Source organism: Neofelis nebulosa, chromosome 9 (assembly GCF_028018385.1).
Source record: "Neofelis nebulosa isolate mNeoNeb1 chromosome 9, mNeoNeb1.pri, whole genome shotgun sequence".
Taxonomy (NCBI): Eukaryota; Metazoa; Chordata; class Mammalia; order Carnivora; family Felidae; genus Neofelis; species Neofelis nebulosa.
The window spans coordinates 78341738-78363211 of NC_080790.1; the positions used below are offsets into that span (position 1 = coordinate 78341738).

The 21474-nt window shown below is 48.7% G+C and overlaps 1 protein-coding gene across 3 annotated transcripts in view; it reads left to right on the forward strand.

The window, feature by feature from the left end:
* Positions 1–20291, forward strand: part of CNNM4 (cyclin and CBS domain divalent metal cation transport mediator 4) — a 41244-nt gene extending 20953 nt beyond the window's left edge. The window contains exons 2-9 of one of the 3 annotated variants that reach the window (XR_009248697.1): positions 7751–7894; positions 8173–8307; positions 11470–11639; positions 11948–12044; positions 13900–13962; positions 17197–17378; positions 17686–18647; positions 19667–20291. Coding sequence is in view for 2 of the 3 variants with exons in the window: in XM_058684308.1 (XP_058540291.1) it covers positions 7751–7894; positions 8173–8307; positions 11470–11639; positions 11948–12044; positions 13900–13962; positions 17197–17378; positions 17686–17883 (989 nt within the window). In the remaining variant the exon portion in view is untranslated. Of the gene's footprint in view, positions 1–7750; positions 7895–8172; positions 8308–11469; positions 11640–11947; positions 12045–13899; positions 13963–17196; positions 17379–17685 lie in introns of all 3 variants that reach the window. The other 2 variants (XM_058684308.1, XM_058684309.1) reach the window with 2 other exon arrangements.
* The last annotated feature ends 1183 nt before the right edge of the window (positions 20292–21474 follow it).

The window sequence follows — 21474 nt, forward strand, 5'->3', positions numbered from 1 at the left end:
ACTAGGCACTAAGGAATGAATCAAGAAGCACCGGGTATAACTTGTGCTGGCAAGAATGGAAACTGGGAGCCCTACTAGGGAGGGCAGTGTGGAGATTTCGGTCAGATCTTCCAGTGCACGAACCCTCTGACCTAGTGGCTCCACAGCTGTACGTACATCGAGATCTCACATGGATCGAACGCTGGAGCTCAGGGATTTTCATTGCAGCTTTGTTCGTGGTATAAGAAACTGGAAACAATCGTGGGTCCGTCAGCAGAAGAGAGAGGGTTAAATCCCCCCTAGCGTCCACCAGTGGAACCCTCCACAGGGGAGGCAAAGTGACTGGGTTCCAGTGACATCACTGTGTGTAAAACCCAAGGTGCAGAAAGATGTACATTGTGTTTATAATTAAAATGTAAAAATAAAGCAATATATTTATTCTAGAAACTTTTAGAAAGGAGGAAAATGACTAGGAAATGAAAGACCCCCTTCTCCCACCACTCAAAACGTGAATATTTTGGTCTTGTTTTTTCTTCTAGTAAGTCAGCAATGAACCAACTATATTGCTGTCTCCATCCCCTCAATATGAGGCATCATTCTTATCCTTTCTGATTATGAATGTAAAATGAGTAATACATGGTGATTTTAAAATGCATTAAGCTAAAGCAGAAGAAGCCAGTGTAGTTCCCATATTTTCTTGTTTTGTAACTTTTTGCTTTATGCAAATGGTGAACCACTGTCTCTTTTAAATCTCTGTCTACATCAGCCTAATTTTTAGTGGCTACAGTACTGTATCATAAACCACCCTAGATGGACCCTCCTGGGCACAACTTGCACCCTGGCCTGGGTTTTTCCTTGTATTAAGGTCTTTCCTAGAAGTGGTAGATATGGCTGAGGCCAGGGTCTTACTTTCTCCATTTTGACACGTGCTGCCAAATCCTGAAGAAAAAAGTGTCATTGTTTCCTTCAGTACTTCCCTGTGTTAGTCTTTATGGTCTTACGGTATATTTCATTTATTTATAAAATTTTTTTAAGTTTATTTACTTATTTCCAGATAGAGAGACACAGCATGCAAGCAGGGGAAGGGCAAAGAGAGGGAAAGAGAGAGAATCCCAAGAGAGAATCTGCGCTGGTCGTGCAGAGCCCGATGTGGGGTTGGAACCCACGAACTGTCAGATCATGACCTGAGCTGAAATCAAGAGTCAGTTGCTTGAGGGGTGCCTGGGTGGCTCAGTCAGTTAAGTGGCCGATGTCGGCTCAGGTCATGGTCTTGCCGTTCGTGAGTTCAAGCCCCGCATCAGGCTCTGTGCTGATAGCTCAGAGCCTGGAGCCTGCTTCACATTCTGCCTCCTCTCTCTGCCCCTTCCCTGCTCACATTGTGTCTCTCTGTCTCTCAAAAATGAATAAATGTTAAAAAAAAAAAAAAAAAAAAGGCGGACGCTTAGGACACTTAACTGCTTAACCAACTGAGCCACCCAGGCGCCCTAATGTATTTTAACTTACATTAAAATTAAGGATCTCTTCATTGTTCTTTTAAGTTGCTTATTGATTAAACAACTTACTCCCTGCCCCTCCCCAGTCTGTCCCTCTCTGCTTAGGGAACTGATGGAAGCTTCTTTTTGTGCATAGCTCTCTTGTCCCCTGGTTGCTGAGGGGTGCCCACATGGAGGGTTGTGCAAGGGTCTGACTTCTGCTGCTGTGCTCCTCTGCTTCCTCCAATATGCCTGCCCCGCCTATCTCTTCTTGCTGGGATGGGCTGCCCCTCCTGCTGGTGAGATCAGCACTATTAATAGTCTGCTTAATCCTGCCCGTTGTCTGGGTGGAGGGAGGAAAAAGGAGGGGGATTCCCAGGACATCAGGGTGCTGGTGTCCCAGGACATCAGGGTGCAAGTGAAGAGACCTATGACCTGTGGTGGTGCGTCTTCTGGCAGTCAAGCCTGAGGTGCCTGAGAGCTCCGAGCCTGCTGGGAGCCTTTGAGGGCAGGAAGTGGACGACCTCACTTGCTGGGGGACCAGCGAGGGAGATGCCCAGGACACCGTCTTGGGTAGTGGGAATCCCATGTCTGATCTGGGGCCTCTGGATATTCCACATGAGAAAAGGCAGCAGGAGCTGGTGAGTAGGGCCCTCTCCGGGCCTTTGTGGACTTTGAAACCCAGCACTTAGTAATGTGTTTTTCTTATGGTCTATGAGAGATTATAAAGTTTTTTATGGGGGGAGGAGGATACAGCAGTTTGCTAAACTGGGCAGTGCGGAAGGTGGAGGATTGGGCTTTCTGGAGTCCCTGCAGACCAACCTATATGTATCCAGCAAAGCGTTTGGGTGTCTGCTGTGTTCCAGGCATGAGGTGGGAGGGGATGGGATAGCATCGCCAGTCGACTGCATAGGCAACAGTACAAGTGCTGGTGAAGGGAGAAGGGAGCGCTGGGGCGGGACTGGGCAGTGAGTGCTAATGGTCCCCATGGTGGAGCCCCCCAGGGCTGAGCCAAGGGTGGTAAAGAGGAAGGGTTGGGGAGGGACTCAGGCAGGTTATGGGGCCTCTCGCTCCTTGCCCCTGTTCCAGGTGGGACAGGGCAGGTGAAAGAGGCCTCACTGTGGTTCTCTGACTGGGAGGAGACCTGGCTGGACAAAGGTCGAAGAAGGGCAGCTGTGCGGGTAGGAGCTTCACGGCCCAGGTGTGCGGGTAGGAGCTTCAAGGTGCCCTTGCTAGCAGTGTTTGAATTTAAAAGGAAGCCCCAGTCCCGCAGGGTTTGGGGGTGGGGGGTGGGGCAGGGAGCAGTGTGAGAGTCTTTTTCAAAGTTACTTCAATGGATGTCTTTCTTTCTGATTGTAAAATTAAAACTATTGACTGTGGAAAGGTTGGATTTTCTATTCAGAAAAGTATAAAACAGAAAAACCATCCTGAACCTCCCATACTTTTAGGTTGAATAATATGAAATTGTCATTTTTCTTGGTCAAAAATAGTCAAATATCAACAATTTCATGTGGATCAGCCAAATATGAGCATGTTGCTATATTTCCTCATTCTTTTTTCTTTGAATGAGGACTACTTTGAGAACTGAGGGATTCTCAGCTTTTGGGGTAGATGTATTATTTAAATTTTCATGTTTCATTTCTCACCCCAACCACCCCCAAAATCCAATTATCCAGTTGAATGGACATTAATAATAAAATAAGGTAAATCATTAAAATAAAAATTCTGTATTAGATTTAAATTTCATAGAATGAGGATCATAAATATAAGTCCTGAGTTGGTCTTTTTATTTTAAAAGGTAAATTAAAAATGATTTTTGAATTATGGAAACTTAATTACTGAAATTCAAAATAATTCTTCTCTAGGCTCCATCCCTTTCCCCCTTCCCATTGATTACATTTTTTTTCTCCTATGGAACGTCCACGTGAACTGAGTCATTCATTCCCTGATAGCCATTGAACACTTAACTGGATGCCAATCGCTGTTCTGAGTTTCAAGAACACAGACTAAAGCCCCTGCTGTAGTGTAGCTCAAAATATAGCAGGAGAAGACGGGCCATAAATGATAAGTTCATTGAATAAGCGTACTATATCATTTATTTTAGGGGATTTAATGACTAGGGTTGAGGTGCTGGAGGAGGAGTCGTAGTTTTTGGGTAAGGGCTATGCAGTTTTCACTGAGGCCTCACTGAGAGGGCCACATATGAACAAAGACCTGAAGTGGGGGCAGGCTACCCAGCTGTGTGGGGGAGGAGCAAGCCAGGCAAAGGGAGCAGCCTGTTGTGTTTGAAGAACAGCAAAGAGGCCCTGTGGCTGACCTGAGCACTGGAGAGAGAGTGGTAGGAGACATGAGAGGGTCAGCACCAAGGGCTCTGTGGGGGATGGGGCTTTTACTAGGAGTGAGACAGGAGCCACTGGAGGGACTTGGGTGAGGCATAAGGTGACCTGACTTCCCCTCTCTTGCTGCTGTGTTGAGAGCCAACCCCAGGTCCAGGATGAAGCAGGGAGCTTCTTAGAGGCTAGTCTAGTTCTCTGGGTGAGACGGAGATGTGTGTGGCCCGGAACGAGACAGTAGCAGTGGAAGCCTCCAGAAGAGGCCAGATTCTAAGTGTCCATTGCAGGTAGAGCTGACAGGATCTACTGGAAAGGTTGGATATAAAACAGTAGAGAAATACAGGAGACAGTTTACTCCCCCATGGCCTGATCTACTGGATTGATGGACATGAGGAAGGCTGGGGGGAAGGGTGGCAATTTGGTTTTGGCCACGTGGAGATCAAGATGTTAGGCATCTAGGAGAAGCTACCTACCTAGTCACCAGTTGGGTTTATGAGTCCAGAGGATGCGGGAGTGGGCTGGGCTGGAAGTGTTTATTTGAGATGCCTTGACATACAGTTTGTATTTAAAGTCACAAAGCAAGGGACCAGGTCCGAGGACTGAGCTCTGGGATGCTCCCACGTAAAGAGGTCAGGGAGAAGGAGCAGCCCCTGAGGTGAGAGGAACACCAGGAAAGCTGTGTGCTAGAAACCAAGGAGAGGAAGGATTTCCAGGAAGTGGGAGAGAATGACCCCTCATCAGAAGATGCAGCCTGAGCATGAGACCCTGTCACTGGAAGTCACTGGTGACCTTGGCAAGAGAGGTTCTCTAGCCAAGGAGGAGAATCTTCTGCTAAGACCATAAAAAACAAAACAAAACAAAACTCCTCTGGGCAAAGTAGAGCAGAGGTGACTGGGTGGCGCCCCAGGCCTGTACGCCTTCAGGTTACCTGTCCCTTAGAGGGCATCCGCACACACCAGTGATGCTGCAAACAACGGAGCCTCAGAGAGGAGGCAGGAGGGCTGAGAGTGGCCCCAACATTGGTCTCAAGGAATCAGCTTATTTCTTCTACAAGGAGGGATATTTCTGTCCTTTAGAGAAGCCACCAGCCTTTCCCTGTGTGGCCCAGTGCACCCGTGACTGTGCGTCAGGATTTGTTGTGAGCCTGTGGTTAATTGGAGGGAGGCTCAGTGGAGAGGAGGACATTTGCTCAGGTTATTAAAGCTTTGTCTCTTCTGTGCCGAGGCCCTGACTTCTGCGCTCTGAGCAAGGCGCTGCTAACTGAGCCACATTCAAACATGCCTCATTACGTGGGACTCAGTCTGTGTCCATTTAGGCACAGAGGGTCCTTGCTCACCCCAGAGTCTCCCCAGTCTCCCTTTGTTTCCCTTGATTTTGTTTTTCCCCTCTTTGTCAATTAAAAAAAATTCTAGTAGTGAAACCTGCCCATCAAGTAGAACAGTATCAGAAGGGTACAGAGTAAGGGATAATAGGGCCTCTCCCCCAAACTCCACATAACCCCAGAGGTGATCACTGTCTGCTCTTCCATGCAATTCAAGGCAATTCATCTCCTCCCCCCATCCCGCCAAGTGCCAGCCCTGAGTTTCTGCACAGGCAGCTGGCACCACTGCTTGCTGTTCCATCAACAGTCTGTGTGGGGCTTCATTCCACATTCTGTCTGTCCATCCAGCCTGCTGCCTTTTCCCCAGAGCAGTGGCGGCCACTATTCAGTACTCCTGCTCCATTGCTGTTGATTTAGGTTGTTTCTGGTTTGAGGTTGTTAACAGTCTTCTGTTTGCTTCTGTGTCTTTCTGCTTTGGGAAAGATTATAGCCAACTTTCTCCCCATGGAATTTCTGATTCCTAGGTTAGAAACCTTTAGTTTTGAGACAGGCTGCCAAATCGGCCTCCTGAAATATGCCCATTTACCTGTCCACTAAACAGAGGACCCTGTGACAGCATGTTTGTCTCCCCCAACACTGGGCATCACCAGTCTTGGAGTGTGCCAGTCTGACAGGTGGTAAAAGCTACTTCGCTTTTTACTCTGGTTCCACCTGATGGCATAGTTTAGCTGGCTGCCTTAGACCACCCAGAACATTATTTCTGTTTCTAGAAGACACTACTGGATGGGCAGCGTCCAGCAGGCAGAGAGGCCTGGGGGCCAGACCCAGCTCTGAGTGGGTGCTGCCTGCTGGAGGACCTTGATGGATCTCTTGCCCCTGTTGGCTCATGTCTAGAGGGTTTTTGTGTGTGTGTGTGGTTTTGTTTTTTGTTTTTTTAATGTTTGTTTATTTTTGAGAGAGAGACAGAGTGCCAACAGGGAAGGGGAAGAGTGAGCTGGGGACAGAGGATCTGAAGCAGGCTCCATGCTGCTGACAGCAGAAAGCCCGACGGAGGGCTTGAACTCATTAACAGTGAGATCATGACCTGAGCTGAAGTTGGATGCTTAACTGACTGAGCCATCCAGGTGCCCCTCATGTCTAGAGTTTTTTTGTTTTTTTTTTTAATGTTTATTTATTTTTGAGACAGAGAGAGAGCATGAACGGGGGAGGGTCAGAGAGAGAGGGCAACACAGAATCTGAAGCAGGCTCCAGGCTCTAAGCTGACAGCACAGAGCCCAATGCGGGGCTCGAACTCATGGACTGTGATATCATGACCTGAGCCAAAGTCGGACGCTTAACTGACTGAGCCACCCAGGTGCCCCCCCCTTTTTAAAAAAAAAATTTTTTTTTTTTTAATGTTTATTTTTGAGACAGAGACAGTAGAGTTTTTAGTCAAGTCTAGCCATGGTTCTGTCTAGCAAAGTGCTGAAAGTGTTTTGACCACAACTTGTAGCTGGAAATGAGTGTAGCATAGTGACTGGCATGTGTGTGAAAGTCGCACAGAACATACTCCCCCACCCCCCGCCCCATTCACATGTGGCGTACTCTGATATCTTTTTCCTTTATTCTGTTTTTTAAAATGCTGCTCCTGAGAACTGGTGCCTCTCTGGAGTTCTGAGGAACGCATCCTGGGGTTGGGGGATTTCCAGCGGCCTTAGAGACTTGGAAAATGTCCTCTACAGAGAAGTTCTTAGAGTGGGGCCTAAGACTGGGTTGTGAAGGGGACATTGCATAGGAGACCCTAGCTTGGCCTCAGCTCTCCCAGGGTTTTTTCCCTTAAGCTGCTCCAAACCTGTGTCCCTGTGTGGGGTACACAGTTCCATTCAAACTGAAGTGTGGGCCAAGCCCTTGGCTGTCTCCTTCCTGTCATGCACTGGGGCAGGGGGCACGAGAACAGGGTAGACAATCAGAAAGAGGGCCAGGAAAGCCCTGCTACCCCACAAAGCTTCTGTGGAGGGTCCCTCCACCCTCCCTCTGCTACCCAACTTTCTCTTGTTTTAGGTTGAAAGGGTGGCCTTTCTCTAATTATAGTATTTGCCTGGCCTAATTACAGCCCGGGCTAATTTGTTAATGGTTTTGGGAACTGAGAGCCTTTGCCTCGGGCAGTATCACAGCCCCTGGGTACATGCTGGGGAGTTTGCCAAGGAGAGCAGGGTGAAGGAATGTGAGTGCCCCGTGGGGCCCCATGGGCAGCCTGGGCTGTCTGAGGAGCCCCGTGTCCAGTTGGCACACACATGTCTCTGACTGATGGCTCCACTGTCCATGGGTTGTCAATGTGGGTCTTTCCCCTCTCCAGGACTCTCAGGAGATTCTGATACACGGCACCAGACAGGTCCTTGCCATTTTCATTCTACTGAAACAAAAGGTCTGAAATGCCTTGAGATTTAAAAAATACTTTTGGTTTTCCTTTTCATAAGAGCAATATCTGTTTGCAGTAGAAACTTCAGGAAATAAAGAAAAGGGAAAAAAACCCACCCATACCCCACCCCAGTGACTCATGACCCCAAGTGTGTTAACGTTTTGGTGGAGGAGTCTCATGCCTGATCCCTTTGTTCTTGCCTGACTCATTGCATTGTCCCCCCCCCCCCCCCCCCCCCCCCGGCCAGGGAAGTCCCACCTGGCCATCGTGCAGAAGGTGAACAACGAGGGTGAAGGTGACCCCTTCTACGAGGTGCTGGGCCTGGTCACCCTGGAGGATGTCATTGAGGAGATCATCAAATCTGAGATCCTGGACGAGTCGGATATGTACAGTGAGTTCCATCCTCTCCACAGGCCCGGAACCCTTTTCCTATTCACATCCTAGGTGCCCCTAGGTGGGAAGGCCACAGTGCAAGGACATGGGAGGGCTGGCACCCTGAGACCCAGGAACTCCGTGTCTCACCCTGGCCAGGGACCTTGCCCTGGTGCAGACACTGCTGCTTGTGCCTGGAAGAAAGGACTGCAGAGCTGGGGACTGGAGAGCAGGTTCTAGTCTGTTCCTGAGTCATTGGGGTTCAGTGTTCTCAGTTCTAGATTCTGCCTCTTGCAGCTGACAACCGAAGCCGGAAACGAGTATCTGAGAAGAACAAACGTGACTTCTCAGCCTTTAAGGATGCTGACAATGAACTCAAGGTGAAAATTTCACCTCAGCTACTTCTGGCGGCTCATCGCTTCCTGGCCACGGGTAAGAGCAAGTGGAGGGCCTTCAGGTGTTGATGGGATACAGTCATGGAAGAAGGATTTTAGGCCTCTGGCTACTTTCTCCCATGGGACAAGGGCTGTGTCAGGTGAAAGGTATAGGGAAAACATGATTGCCTCTGAAAGGGGGCAAGGCGCCTTCCCTCTATCCCTGGGGCACACCTTGTGATTTGTTTTCTTTGTTGATGGGTTGCCATTGCAAATTTCTAGGAAGCAACCAAGTTGGTTTTGAAAATAACCACTGGGAGTACCTGAAGTGGGCCCTGGGGTTCCGCAGACCCATGGGTGCTGGGGAGGAGGAGGGAGAAAGAGGCCTTTCCACATACTGTGGGCCCACAGCTCTTGTCTGGCACAGCTTTTGTCTGGCTCATGCACTCCAAGGAGTCTCAATCCAGTTCTGTTCTCATCTCTCCTCCTTCCCCTCTGCCTGAATTTGCTGGGTCCAGCAGGACTTGACCTCTAGGTCAATGACATTTCTCTCTTCTCACCCCTGACTCAAAGCCCCTTTGGGGATCTGGGTGATTGATTTGAAAAGCTCCTGCCTATTCCCCACCTCCCCCCAAAATCTGACTTCCTTCCTGACTCTCACTTGCTGAAGGATGTTAATTCTCTTTATTTTTCCTGCCAGGATATTGACGATAGTGCTAATGATAATGATGATAATATTTATGAAGCACTTTCCATATGGCAAGAATGTATCTAAGAGTTTTTTTTTTTTTTTAATGTTTATGTATTTTTTTTTTTTTTTTTTAATTTTTTTTTCCAACGTTTTTTATTTATTTTTGGGACAGAGAGAGACAGAGCATGAACGGGGGAGGGGCAGAGAGAGAGGGAGACACAGAATCGGAAGCAGGCTCCAGGCTCCGAGCCGTCAGCCCAGAGCCTGACGCGGGGCTCGAACTCACGGACCGCGAGATCGTGACCTGGCTGAAGTCGGACGCTTAACCGACTGCGCCACCCAGGCGCCCCAATGTTTATGTATTTTTGAGAGAGAGAGACACACACACAGTGTGAGCAGGAGAGGGTCAGAGCGAGAGGGAGACACAGAATCTGAAGCAGGCTCCAGGCTCTGAGTTGTCAACACAGTACCTGATACGGGGCTCAAACTCACAAACGGTGAGATCAGACCTGAGCCAAAGTCAGACACCTAACCTACTGAGCCACCCAGGCGCCCCAGAGCATGTTTTGTTTTTAAAATAACCTCTATACCCAATGTGAGGTTGTAACTTGTGACTCTGAGATCAAGAGTCCTATGCTCCACTGACTGAGCTAGCCAGGAGCCCCAACCCTACCAAGTTTTGTTTTGTTTTGTTTTGTTTTGTTTTGTTTTGTTTAATTGTTACTATTTTTTTTTTAGAAATCTTTTTTTTTTTTTTTTTCAACGTTTTTTATTTTTATTTTTGGGACAGAGAGAGACATAGCATGAACGGGGGAGGGCCAGAGAGAGAGGGAGACACAGAATCGGAAACAGGCTCCAGGCTCTGAGCCATCAGCCCAGAGCCTGACGCGGGGCTCGAACTCACGGACCGCGAGATCGTGACCTGGCTGAAGTCGGACGCTTAACCGACTGCGCCACCCAGGCGCCCCACAAATCTTTTTTTTTTTTTTTTTAATGTTTATCTATTTTGAGAGAGAGAGAGTGCTGCACCTATATGAGCAGGGGAGGGGCAGAGAAAGAGAGAGGGAGAGACATAGAATTCTAAGCAGGTTCCACGGTATCAGTGCAGAGCCCAACACGAGGCTTGAACCCACAACCTGCAAGATCATGACCTGAGCCGAAATCAAGAGTCAGATGCTCAGAGAAATACAAATCAAAACCACAATGAGATACCACCTCACACCAGTCAGAATGGCTAAAATTAACAACTCAGGCAACAACAGATGTTGGCGAGGATCTCTTTTGCATTGTTGGTGGGAATGCAAACTGGTGCAGCCACTCTGGAAAACAGTATGGAGTTTCCTCAAAAAGTTAAAAATAGAACTACCCTATGACCCAGCAATTGCACTACTAGGTATTTATCCAAGGGATACAGGTGTGCTGTTTCGAAGGGGCACATGCACCCCAATGTTTATAGCAGCACTATCAACAATAGCCAAAGTATGGAAGGAGCCCAAATGTCCATCGATGGATGAATGGATAAAGAAGATGTGGTGTATATATATACAACGGAGTATTACTCGGCAACCAAAAAGAATGAAATCTTGGCCATTTGCAACAACACGGATGGAACTAAAGGGTATTATGCTAAGCAAAATTAGGCAGAGAAAGACATAGCGTATGACCTCACTCATGTAGAATTTGAGATACAAAACAGATGAACATAGGGGAAGGGAAACAAAAATAATATAGGGAGGGGGACAAAATATAAGAGACTCAAATACAGAGAACAAACTAAGGGTTGCTGGAGGGGTTGTGGGTGGGGGAATGAGCTAAATGATCAAGGGGCATTAGGGAAGACACTTGTTGGGGTGAGCACTGGGTGTTGTACATAGGGGATGAATCACTGAATTCTACTCCTGAAATCATTTTTTTTTTAATTTAAAAAAAAATTTTTTTTTTTTTTAACGTTTATTTATTTTTTTGAGACAGAGAGAGACAGAGCATGAACAGGGGAGGAGCAGAGAGAGAGGGAGACACAGAATCCGAAACAGGCTCCAGGCTCTGAGCTGTCAGCACAGAGCCTGACGCAGGGCTCGAACTCACGGACCGTGAGATCATGACCTGAGCCGAAGTCGGACACTTAACCGACCAAGCCACCCAGGCGCCCCACCTGAAATCATTTTTGCACTAACTTGGATGTAAATTTAGAAAAATAAATAAATTAAAAAAAAAGAACCAGATGCTCAGAATCAGATATTGAGCCACCCAGGTGCCCCAACCCCATGAGGTTTTTAATCCTCATTTTACAGATGAGGAAACTGAGACACAGGTTAAGTAACTTGCCCAAGATCACATACTATTAGTGCAGGCGCCGCCATTCCAGCCTAGGCAGGCGGGCCGACTGGAGTGTAACCTGTTTGGATCCGAAGGTGCTTCCTTCCCAGGGAGGTGCAGAACCAAAGGGAAGGGCCTGGGCAGGGAGGGGGCTGTGTTCCCCATGTTGCCTATTCCAGGCCCCCTGTGAAGTCCTCATCTCTCTTCCTACAGAGGTTCCCCAGTTCAGCCCCTCTCTAATATCCGAGAAAATCCTGCTTCGCCTGCTCAAGTACCCAGACGTCATTCAGGAACTCAAGTTTGATGAGCACAACAAATATTACATTCGCCATTACCTGTACACCCGAAATAAGCCGGCCGACTACTTTATCCTCATCCTGCAGGTAAGTGGCCTGCTCCGTGCCTGCCCCCCTATGCTCACTGTCCCCTCCTTGCCTGCTGAGGTGGCTGGGGGACTCAGGGCTTTCCTGCCTAGGGAACGTCCAGCCTGCCCCTGAGCCTCTGCTCCCCCTTTGCCCACCCTCTTCCTGAGAAGCCACCCTTGAGTCTCCAGGTCAGGGTACCTGAACTCTTCGGGGCTCTGGAACCAGCTCTTCCTCGCCCTTACTTCTCCCTCTTGCTTTGTCCTTTTTTCCCTCCGTTGAGTTTTCTTTCTTAGTCTGTTTGTCTTCCTGGCCCTGTGTTCTTCCAGGGGAAGGTGGAGGTGGAGGCCGGGAAGGAGAACATGAAGTTTGAGACAGGCGCCTTCTCCTACTATGGGACCATGGCCTTGTCCTCGCCCACCTCTGGTGAGTCGCTGGGTTGCATCTGTGCTTCTGTGCTGCCCTCCAGCATACCTGGGTTGGGTGGATACTTAGACTGGCACCCAGAACCTGGGGCAGTCCAGGTGGCTCAGGGGAGAGGGAGGCCAGTCAGGGCCAGAGTTGTCAGGGCCTAGCAGAGGTGGTCCAGAAGAGCTGTGACTGGCTCCTTCGGACAGGATTCTGAGAGTGGGGAGAAGAGATGGGAAGGGGAATCTGCGCAAAGGCCTGCATAGAGCTGAGAGCATGTCTTGAGATGTGAGAACAGCCTGCCAGAGTTGGGGGAGGACCATGGGGAGTAAGGACATGTCGGGGAGCCCCAGAAAGTTGGCAGCATTTGGTTGTGATAGGAAGCAGGAAGCCATTGATGGCCTTTGAGCAGGGGGAAGTACGACAGCAGAATGGGCCAACCAGGCAAGCAGCCACAGCAGCGAGAAGAATGAGTGGAGACAGGTGGAGGGAGGCCACAGGCTCTTGCTCATGGAGACTGGGTTAGGGAATTGAGGTGGAGAGTGAGGGGGTCCAGAGTGCCTATGGTTGGGAGCCAGGCCGGGGCCTATTTGCTGGGCAGGTTGCAGATGGGCTTGACTTTTCAGGGGGCTTAGCCATTGCCTTTTGGTTAAGGGCTGGATCTTTTTTTTTTTTTTTTTTTAATGTTTATTTATTTATTTTGAGAGAGAGATAGCAAGTGGGGCAAGGGCAGAGAGAGAGGAAGACAGAATCCCAAGCAGGCTCTGCACTGCCACTGAGGAGCCTGGCATGGGGCTTGAACTCACAAACTGTGAGATCATGACCTGAGCCAAAATCAAGAGTCAGATGCCTAAGTGAGCCACCCAAGTGCCCAGAGGGCTGGTTCTGATGGCAGAAAGGGATTTGGGACAAAGAGGGACTGGACATGCCCTCCAAGAGAGGTTGTGGGAAGTCCAGGGAAGGGCTACTCTGGCCACCCTGGCGCTTTCTGCTTCTCCAGTCCTGGGTGGTTCAGGCTCCCCTTGCCAGAGGGACCTTGTGACTAAAGTGGCACCCTGCAGGCAAGACCCAAGTCTTGCCAGATTGGCTACTCACCAGTTGTATGACCCTCTTAACCTCCAGAGGGGCTCCAGGTTGCTGCAGGCTGGAAAGCGAAAATCTACTTTATTGCTGGGGGACAGGCCACACATTTAGGTGTGTGTGCATCTCCTGGAGAGCCTCTGTGCTATGCCTGTTGCTGTCCTTTGACAAAGAGGACCTGTGCAGGGCCCAGGGCATCCATGTATATTGACACAGCTCAGCTTATCCACTGGTGTGACGTAGCTCTGTCCCTCCACCAGCATGAGCAGGCTCCAGGAAGGAGAGAGTGAGGAGACAAGGTTCCAGAGCTGGGTTTTGGAGCAGTTGGCCTCTGCCTGGATGCATTGGGCCTAAGGAGGATTTCTCTGCCCCTCCCAAGAGCACCTCTTGCCATCCAGCTGGGGGAAATCTTGTCCAGAAAGGCACACAGTCATGGGACATTTCCTCCAGGCACGCTTTCTCTGCAACAATGCCTTAGAGGCTTGGGTCAGAGTCCTGGGCTCTATCCTTTGACCTGGAGGCACTCAGTTCCCACTTGGAGTGGCCAAAAGGAAGAAGGGATGACTTCTGGGGGGCTTGCTTCACTGTGGAAGCTTCTGCCCCTCTCTGAGCAGGGCTTGTTGGATTGCCCTAAGCCCCTCCCCATCAGAGCCATGTCCCCCTTTCCATTGTGCCCCCTCTTTGCCCAAGGGAGCCTGACCCCCAGCAGATCTGCTTCTCTATCCCATACCTGTGGCTCCATGTTCTGCCTCCTCACCCTACCCATCGCTGACCTTTTCCTCTTTTGCTCCAGTGCCTTCAACCCAGGTCGGGTGTCCGCCTGGCAAGCGGAACTCCCTGCTCTCCTGGCTCTCAGGTAACATGGCATGGCTGGAGAAGTTTGCACTGCCACCTATCGCCTGAGCCCACATACCACAGCTCTACTAACCTCTCCCAGCAGGCACTGGGGCTCCCCACAGCACCTCAGGCCATCCCACCCGTTCACACTTGTGGGCCAGCTTGATTTGCACTGGCTCTGCTTGGCCTAGGGCCCAATTACTGGGTGGCTTTGCCCTGGTTCTGGAAGAGCATCCCCAAAGGTCCTTCAGTCCTTGAGAAGACACATGCACATGCACATACACACACGCACGCATCCACACAGATAGGGTGGGAAGGGAGGGTTGCTTCTGGCCAGGCCAAGTGAACCCAGCTGTTCGGCACCCCCTGATCAAGGCCACTCACAAACATCACGATGCCTGTCATGTCATCAGCTTTTTCTAAAAAACTTTCCTCCTTTCTTCACAGGCTTTGCTCTTCATTCTGTTGCTGCTGGTGTCTGCCTGCCAGGGGGAGGCAGCCGCCGGGCAGTTAGAAGTGCGGCCCTGGGCAGACTGCCCTGTTTGAATGCTGTCTCTGCAGTTACTAGCTAAATGATTCCGGGAGCTGACTTACTCTAAGTCTTTGTTCCCTCTTGTGAAATGGGAACAATATATGTGCCCACTTCTTAGAATTGTCAGGAGCAATGAGAGAATTGGTATGAAATGTTAGAGCTCAATTGTTACTTCTGTTTTCTTCTTGATTACAACTAAAATGTGCTATTCCAATCATAAACTATTGAGGAAGAGGTCCAATGCCATATACTGTTTCTGGCCTTTGCTGGGACACACTCTTGAGCCTTATCCCAGAATTGCTGGGCTGACTGAGTCAGTTCTCAGTCGTTTATGTGGAGGCAGCAGAGGGTGGCGGAAGGTGCTGGTCTCACCATCAGAATTCTGGCCTGACCTGGTGAGCCCAGGGGAGGTTAAGAGCATTACAAGTGCCTTTGAGCTCCAGTCTCGCTGTGTAACTTAAAGAAGCTCCTGAGGCCCTGACAGTCCTATCACCAGAGTCCATCTTTTCCCATTTTATATTCGTACAGCTGGGTTTTTTCTCCTCAGCTGTACCAAAGGACATGTTTTTATCGATTCTCTTTTAAAAAAAAAAGTAAAAAGGTGATTTAGAAGACACTCAGCCTTTTCAAACAGCCACCTTTTGGCTGTAATAGAAGTGGGAAGCTGACAATGGCCTTTGAGTGGGTGATGTCCAATGACAACAGAATGGACCATATTGGTCCTCCTTGGCCAACATCTCAGCCCCCTCTTCTCTCTTCTGCTCTTGCTCTTGTGTCACACTGGCCAGGAGTTTATGTATACATGGTTTAGATCCTGATGTTTGTACCTAATATGGGAACAGAGATGCTTTTCCATAAGCTTTCTGGTTAGAGCCACGCAGTATTCCCCCAGGCACATGTGCCTGCATTTGTTATTCCGCCCCTTATGTATGTTCATTGGGGTCTAAATAACACCAGGATGTGTTGTGAAAAAACTTTCTCTGTGTTTAAGATTATGTTCTCAGGATATCCTTTCAGAATGAAATTACCAAGTCAAAATCTCTTAATTTTTTTTTACACATTTATAGTTCTGTTTTAATCATAAAAGCAACGTAGCTTATTTAGAAAGTTGAGCAAATAGAAAAAGTCTTAAGAAAATTAAGAAGTATCATAATTTCATTATTCAGAAACGTTTCATATTTTGGTCTATTTCTTTTTGGGCTTCTATTTTTAAAGGGCCGTGTCACTAATCTGTGTTGTTTTTAAATTCAGTTTCTGGAGCATTAATAAGCATTAATAAAAGCATTCCATCATCCAAATGATTAACATGAAATATTAGGTAATATCTTTAGTATTTGTGTTTCTTTTCTAGGACTTAATCAGAGATGTTAGGTTAGGATAAGTAATATATGCACACGATCCTCTCTAATGATTGTACACCGCCCAATCACAGACTACCCAGACTATATTTTCCTAGTTTTATGAATGAAGCTCAAAGATAGAGTATTACTCAGTTCAGTCTCCCTCAGTTAAACTTGAATTGGTCCTTCAGTCACCTGGATTCATTGTGTTTGCTGTCTTCACTGAACTATTTGTTAGAATAGCTAACTTAATAGTTAGTAACCTAGTGGTTAAGTAAATAAGCTTAGTGCACTTCCTGTTTGTTTAAAAGAAGCCAGCATGCCTTCACAATTAACTTCTTTGTGCATTTCATTGTTTTCTAAGTGTTCTCAAAAATAAGAGCTAATGATGTACAATATGGGTACAGTTCCTTTTTCAAAATAAGGAGTCTGTTCCTTCCTCATTTGTGGTTGAGTCATCCCCCTTTCCTGGTTACAGTCGTCTGAATGGAGGCCTGTGCTGCCCCTGGTCATGGGAAGAGGCGCCTTCACCACTACCCCAGTCTTTGCCTCAAGGGAGGGGCACTTGGACCAGCCTGGAGAAAACCACCAGAGTGGGAGGCCTGGAGCTCTGGAGGCTCTAGGTTCCTGTGAGAGGAACCTGCTGCCCTTGTCCCTCTTGTCACATTGACTGGGGCCAGCAGACACAAGTGGCTGGGACAGTTCCACCCAGAACAGGTCATGTGCAGAACATACTTTTGATGTCTGAAAATCATTTTAAGGGGCGCCTGGGTGGCTGGGTCAGTTAAGTGTCTGATTCTTGATCTCAGTTCAGGTCTTGATCTCAGGTTCATGAGTTCGAGCCACACATTGGGCTCCGCGCTGGGCATGAAGCCTACTTAAAAACAAAAAACAACAGCATTTTAAGACGTGAATAGGGCATGGTGTTGTGAGGTCTGTGTGGATGCGCAGGGAGAGGGTGCAAACTGTATGTCTTCCTTTAATATAATTTAAAAGTATATAGTGTATGTCACCTGATATAAGCTGGTACTGAGACAAAGATAGCGACTTGTCTGCCATGGCAGGGTAATCACTATGTTGCCCTTGACTGATTAGTTGTTGGGGAAATGAGGGGTTGTGCAGCTATAAACTTTCTGTGTCTTCGGTTTTTGTTTTCTGCTTTGGTAGGCTTTTTAATACTTCTTGCACAACACTTCTAAACAAACTAACTCATTTGCTTTGATGAGGTCAGATCTTCTACAGTTGGAGCTTCTGCTTGTCTTTAAGAACTGTTCCCATTCCTGGTGGGGGCCCTGCTCCCGGGTGTCCGTGGGACAGGTTAGCAAGAGGCTGTGAGGGGCCACCGGGGGCTCCTGGCCTGACGACCTGTCTCTCCCCACAGACCACTCCCCATCCCACCCCACCACCCTCAGTCGCTCAGCCTCCCTCAGTTACCCGGACCGCACAGATCTCACGAACACAGCTACCTTGGCAGGCAGCAGCAACCAGTTTGGCAGCTCCATCCTGGGCCAGTACATCTCTGACTTCAGTGTCCGGGCGCTCATGGACCTCCAGTACATTAAGGTGAGTGCTTCCTGTGTCTCCATCTGGGAAGCGCTGTCTTCCTTGTCCTGGGCATTTGGATGACTCTGCCTCAGCAGTCAGCAACTTCTTTCTTTTGCCCACCACACATGGCACAGAGGGCCCGGTCCCAAGATGTGTGTCCTCCTTATTCTCATTCCTTATTTTCACTAGCTTCCAGAAACTCCAGCTAGTCACATCCTCTCTTCTGGACTCATAGCCCAACCCTGACCAACCCTGTTCTCCCGGGTCCTGTAAGGTTTGCCTCTCAGTTCCTGCTCTCTGTGAACCTCATCCCTTCCTCCTGCAGATCACTCGGCAACAGTACCAGAATGGGCTGCTGGCCTCACGCATGGAGAACTGCCCTCAGTTTCCCCTGGATGGCTGCACCATCTGCACGGAGAACTTGGCCGGGAAGGCTGAGCTGCCTGTGGTAGATGAGACCACGACTCTTCTCAATGAGCGCAACTCTTTGCTGCACAGAGCTTCCCATGAGAGTGCCATCTGACAGGAGGGCCCGGGGCCCCCCGCCAGCCCCGCGGGGGTCTCCCCAGTGGGCCCACATGAAGATAGGGAGCCTGTTAGGCCAGGAGGGGTGCAGATAGCCTGTCTAACTGAGCAGCCAGATGGTCCCCAGAGTGCGGGGGTTTTGGCCTCCGACAGGGACCTCTGAACAACTCTGAGGTAGCGGCTGCCCAGTTCTAGACTGGCAGGGCAGTGGGCCAGCTACCATGAGCAAGGCTGTTTTTTACTGAGAGAATTTCTGAACTAGGCTCACTGCTCCTCTTTTTAAATATTGTTTGGGGAAAGGAATGGGGAAGGGAAGACAGGGTTAAGGAACTTTATTTAAAACAATTTTTTTTCCCCATAAAAACTTTAATTAAAAGGGGTAGGGTTTCTCACCCCAGGAAGCAATAGCCATAATCTGCTCCCAGCCGTGACCTTCTGGCTTATGTCCCTGACTCAGGGAGCCCACTCTTCCTCCTCTTCCTCTCCCTCCTCCTCCTCCAGAGAGGGGATCCTAGAGGCCCACTGGAGGAAGGTTTTCTCTCGGGAGGAAGATAGTTCCTTCCAGGAAACAAAGAACCAAATAGCGCTGAGAACAACTGCCTGGACACATGCACTGAGGCTTGTCTGACGTTGCTGAGGCTGAAGGATTCTGGGTAACTGTGATGAGGGACATGGTACTCCCAGCTACAGAGAGGAGCACACCTACTCCTGTCAATCGCTGGATCCTGGAATTTCCTAGAACTCTGCTGATGGGCTCTTCTGGTGAGTTGGGCTAGGCTGAGGATTCTCACCCCTGTCTCCACTGGTTTGACTCAGAGCAGGGTCTCACACCTTGAAGATCACTTACCCCTGCTCCCCAGGCCCTGCCCTTACTTTTACCAAAGGTTTCCCCCTAGGCAAGAGAGCATCTGTCTACATTACGGGTGACTTGTCTGAGATACTCCTTTCCATTCCAGGAGGGAATCTGGTCATGGGCATCTGTGTTGTTAGCAATTAATACATCCCCCTTCCCACCCCACAATGTTAAATCAAGTGTCAGTCACTGACCTATGAAGCCCTTCTTTCCAGACTCCCTGCTTCTCATCCCAAAACCCCAATGCCTCTTGGGGATTGAGGACAACAGGACACATAGGAAGCCAACCTAAGGTTCTTCATGCCCTTTCCTGTGTGGCTGAGGCTTACCCAACCCTGTTCACACATGTACAAAACCCAGGAAAGGAAGTTTCTTCCTAAAAGGCACACAGCTGGCAGCCCTGTTGCCCCATCTTTGTAATCCTAGCCTGAGTTGTCATCTTGGCCTTGGCTCCAGCTGGTGGTACTGGACCCCGAGAGCTCCGTCCCCACATGGAATTCTGCCCAGGCGGTTTTTCCTTGGGGCTGAATTAGGCCTTGCTGCGGGGCTCCAGGCTTGCCACTGTTGGGGAGGCTGTGGGACCAAGGTCCATGTTGGCCCTTTCATCAGGTGAAACAGGTGCCCAGGGCCCAAGATCAGGCGAGGGAGACTCGCAAGCCTTCCACCTAAGTAGTATTTATTGACCCTTTCTTCAGTCAGTGACTTCTGTCACCCCAAGTACTCTATTCTTCAAGCGCCTGGAGAATCCTAACTCTTGGGACCAGGAAATGTCTTGTACCAAATATACTTGCCTGGCCAGTTTAAAGTCTTCCCCAGTCACAGAATTTATTCGTAAAAGTCTGGAGAGAAAGTGGGAACACCCATGGGTTCTCAGTCATGAGAAAAATAGACACTAGACCTTTATTACCTGTTGGGGGAAACCCCTCAGTTTTCTACAGGAGCAGCTTGCTTTCTGAGTCCGCACGGGAGCTTGCAAAGCTGTGTTCCTGAGAGACCTGAGTGCCAGGTGGAGCAGACCGTATTGGCCTGAACCAAGTGAGTGTGTGTGAAGTAAAAGGAGCAGGTGCACACACTTCCACAGCTACCTCTTTGCACACACAGTTACTACCAACAGATGGTCCCTCCTCCCCCTCCCTTTTCCCATTTATAATCACTTCTTGCAGAGGGTCATAATTATTTCCAAATATTACTGGTCCGATGACTTCCTCCTCCCAGTGCAATTTTTTACTTCCTATTCCAACCTCTGGTTCCTGGGCTGAGCCATACCCTGGAACTGGCCCACCCCTGCATGTCTTCCCATGTAAGGGAGACCTTTGTAAATGGCCTCCAAATGGGTAGGCAAGTCACAGCCACCGTAGCAAATAACTCCTATTTATTTTGCATAAGATTTTAATTTGTATATTTTTGTGATTTATTTTGGCATTGTTATGAGTTTGACTCTCGGGGAGTTTTGTTGTATGACTCTTGTGTCTTTTGTCACAAGACAATGATAATATTTGCTAAACAATATATGGAATTTATTTTTGATTGGTAATAAAAAATGAAATATGAAATCTTGGTGAGTCTATAATTTGCCTCTTTGAGTTCTGTCAGTATTCGGTACCTGTCATAAAGATAGTGACTGTGGTGGCTGTCACCTATGACAGGGTAAGGGGCAAGTATTCTGGCAGTGTTTAATAGTAAAAAGGAAAGCAGAAATGAAATTTACAAAATATGTGTAATCAAGGCTATTGTCACAGGAGCTAGAGAGTGCCAGCTGCTGTTAGATGTACAGGGCAAATGTGCTCAACTGCAACAATGAGGGGTCTTGTCAAAATGGACACCATAGTCTTCTGCCTACGGGTACTGGAGAGGGCAGTCAGCATGGGCAAGTCGCCCCTTCTCTCTCCCCTGAGGGCCAAAGGAGAAAGTTTTATCCAAAAGTATGATCACATTGTTTCATAACATGCAGTCGCCTTTTTGTCCTTGCCCATGAAGTTGGTGGAGGACTCAAAGTTGGAGAGCTCATCCCCTGAAGAGCCCACCTGAGAGTCGCCTCACTGCATCCACTCTTGAGGTTTCTGCTGGGTAGACTTGCGCAGCGCCCATAGGTGCTGTGGCTGTGGTAATCGAGTGTGCTGAGGCCAGAGGCTCAAGCAAGCCAGGCTTAACAGAGCAGACAAATGTGGGGAATATTTAAAGGGGAGAGAAAAGGACATTCCAGATAAAATAGCAGATGCAAAAGCTTGTGTATAGGGGGACACGAGAATAAATTTCATCTGACCATATGTTCCACACATGTTTAAGTCCCTGCTACATGCCAGGTGCCACCAACAACTCAATGAGTTTGGTGAGGAAGAGTCCCTGAGGGAGATAGTCACACCAGAACCTTCTGATCTCCTGTGTCCTCCACGTGGAACTCTTCTCCCAGGTCTTTGTGAGGCTCACCCCCTCACTTCATCTAAGTTTCCGTTCAAATGCCACCTCCTTGGAGAAGACTTCCCTGGTCACCCCATCTAAAACAGCATGGACCCAGTCCCTCTGTCCATTTCCTCAACTTGCTTTGTTTTGCTCCATAGCATTTACTGCCAGACAGTAAAATGAGGATTTATGTGTGGTTTGTTATTCCCACACTAGAACCTAAGTTCCAGGAGGGCAGGGCCTTTCTCATTCCCACATGGTACCAGCACTAGAATGGTACCTGATACACTGTAGGCACTCAATGCAGGAAATACTTGTTGAATGAATGAATGAATG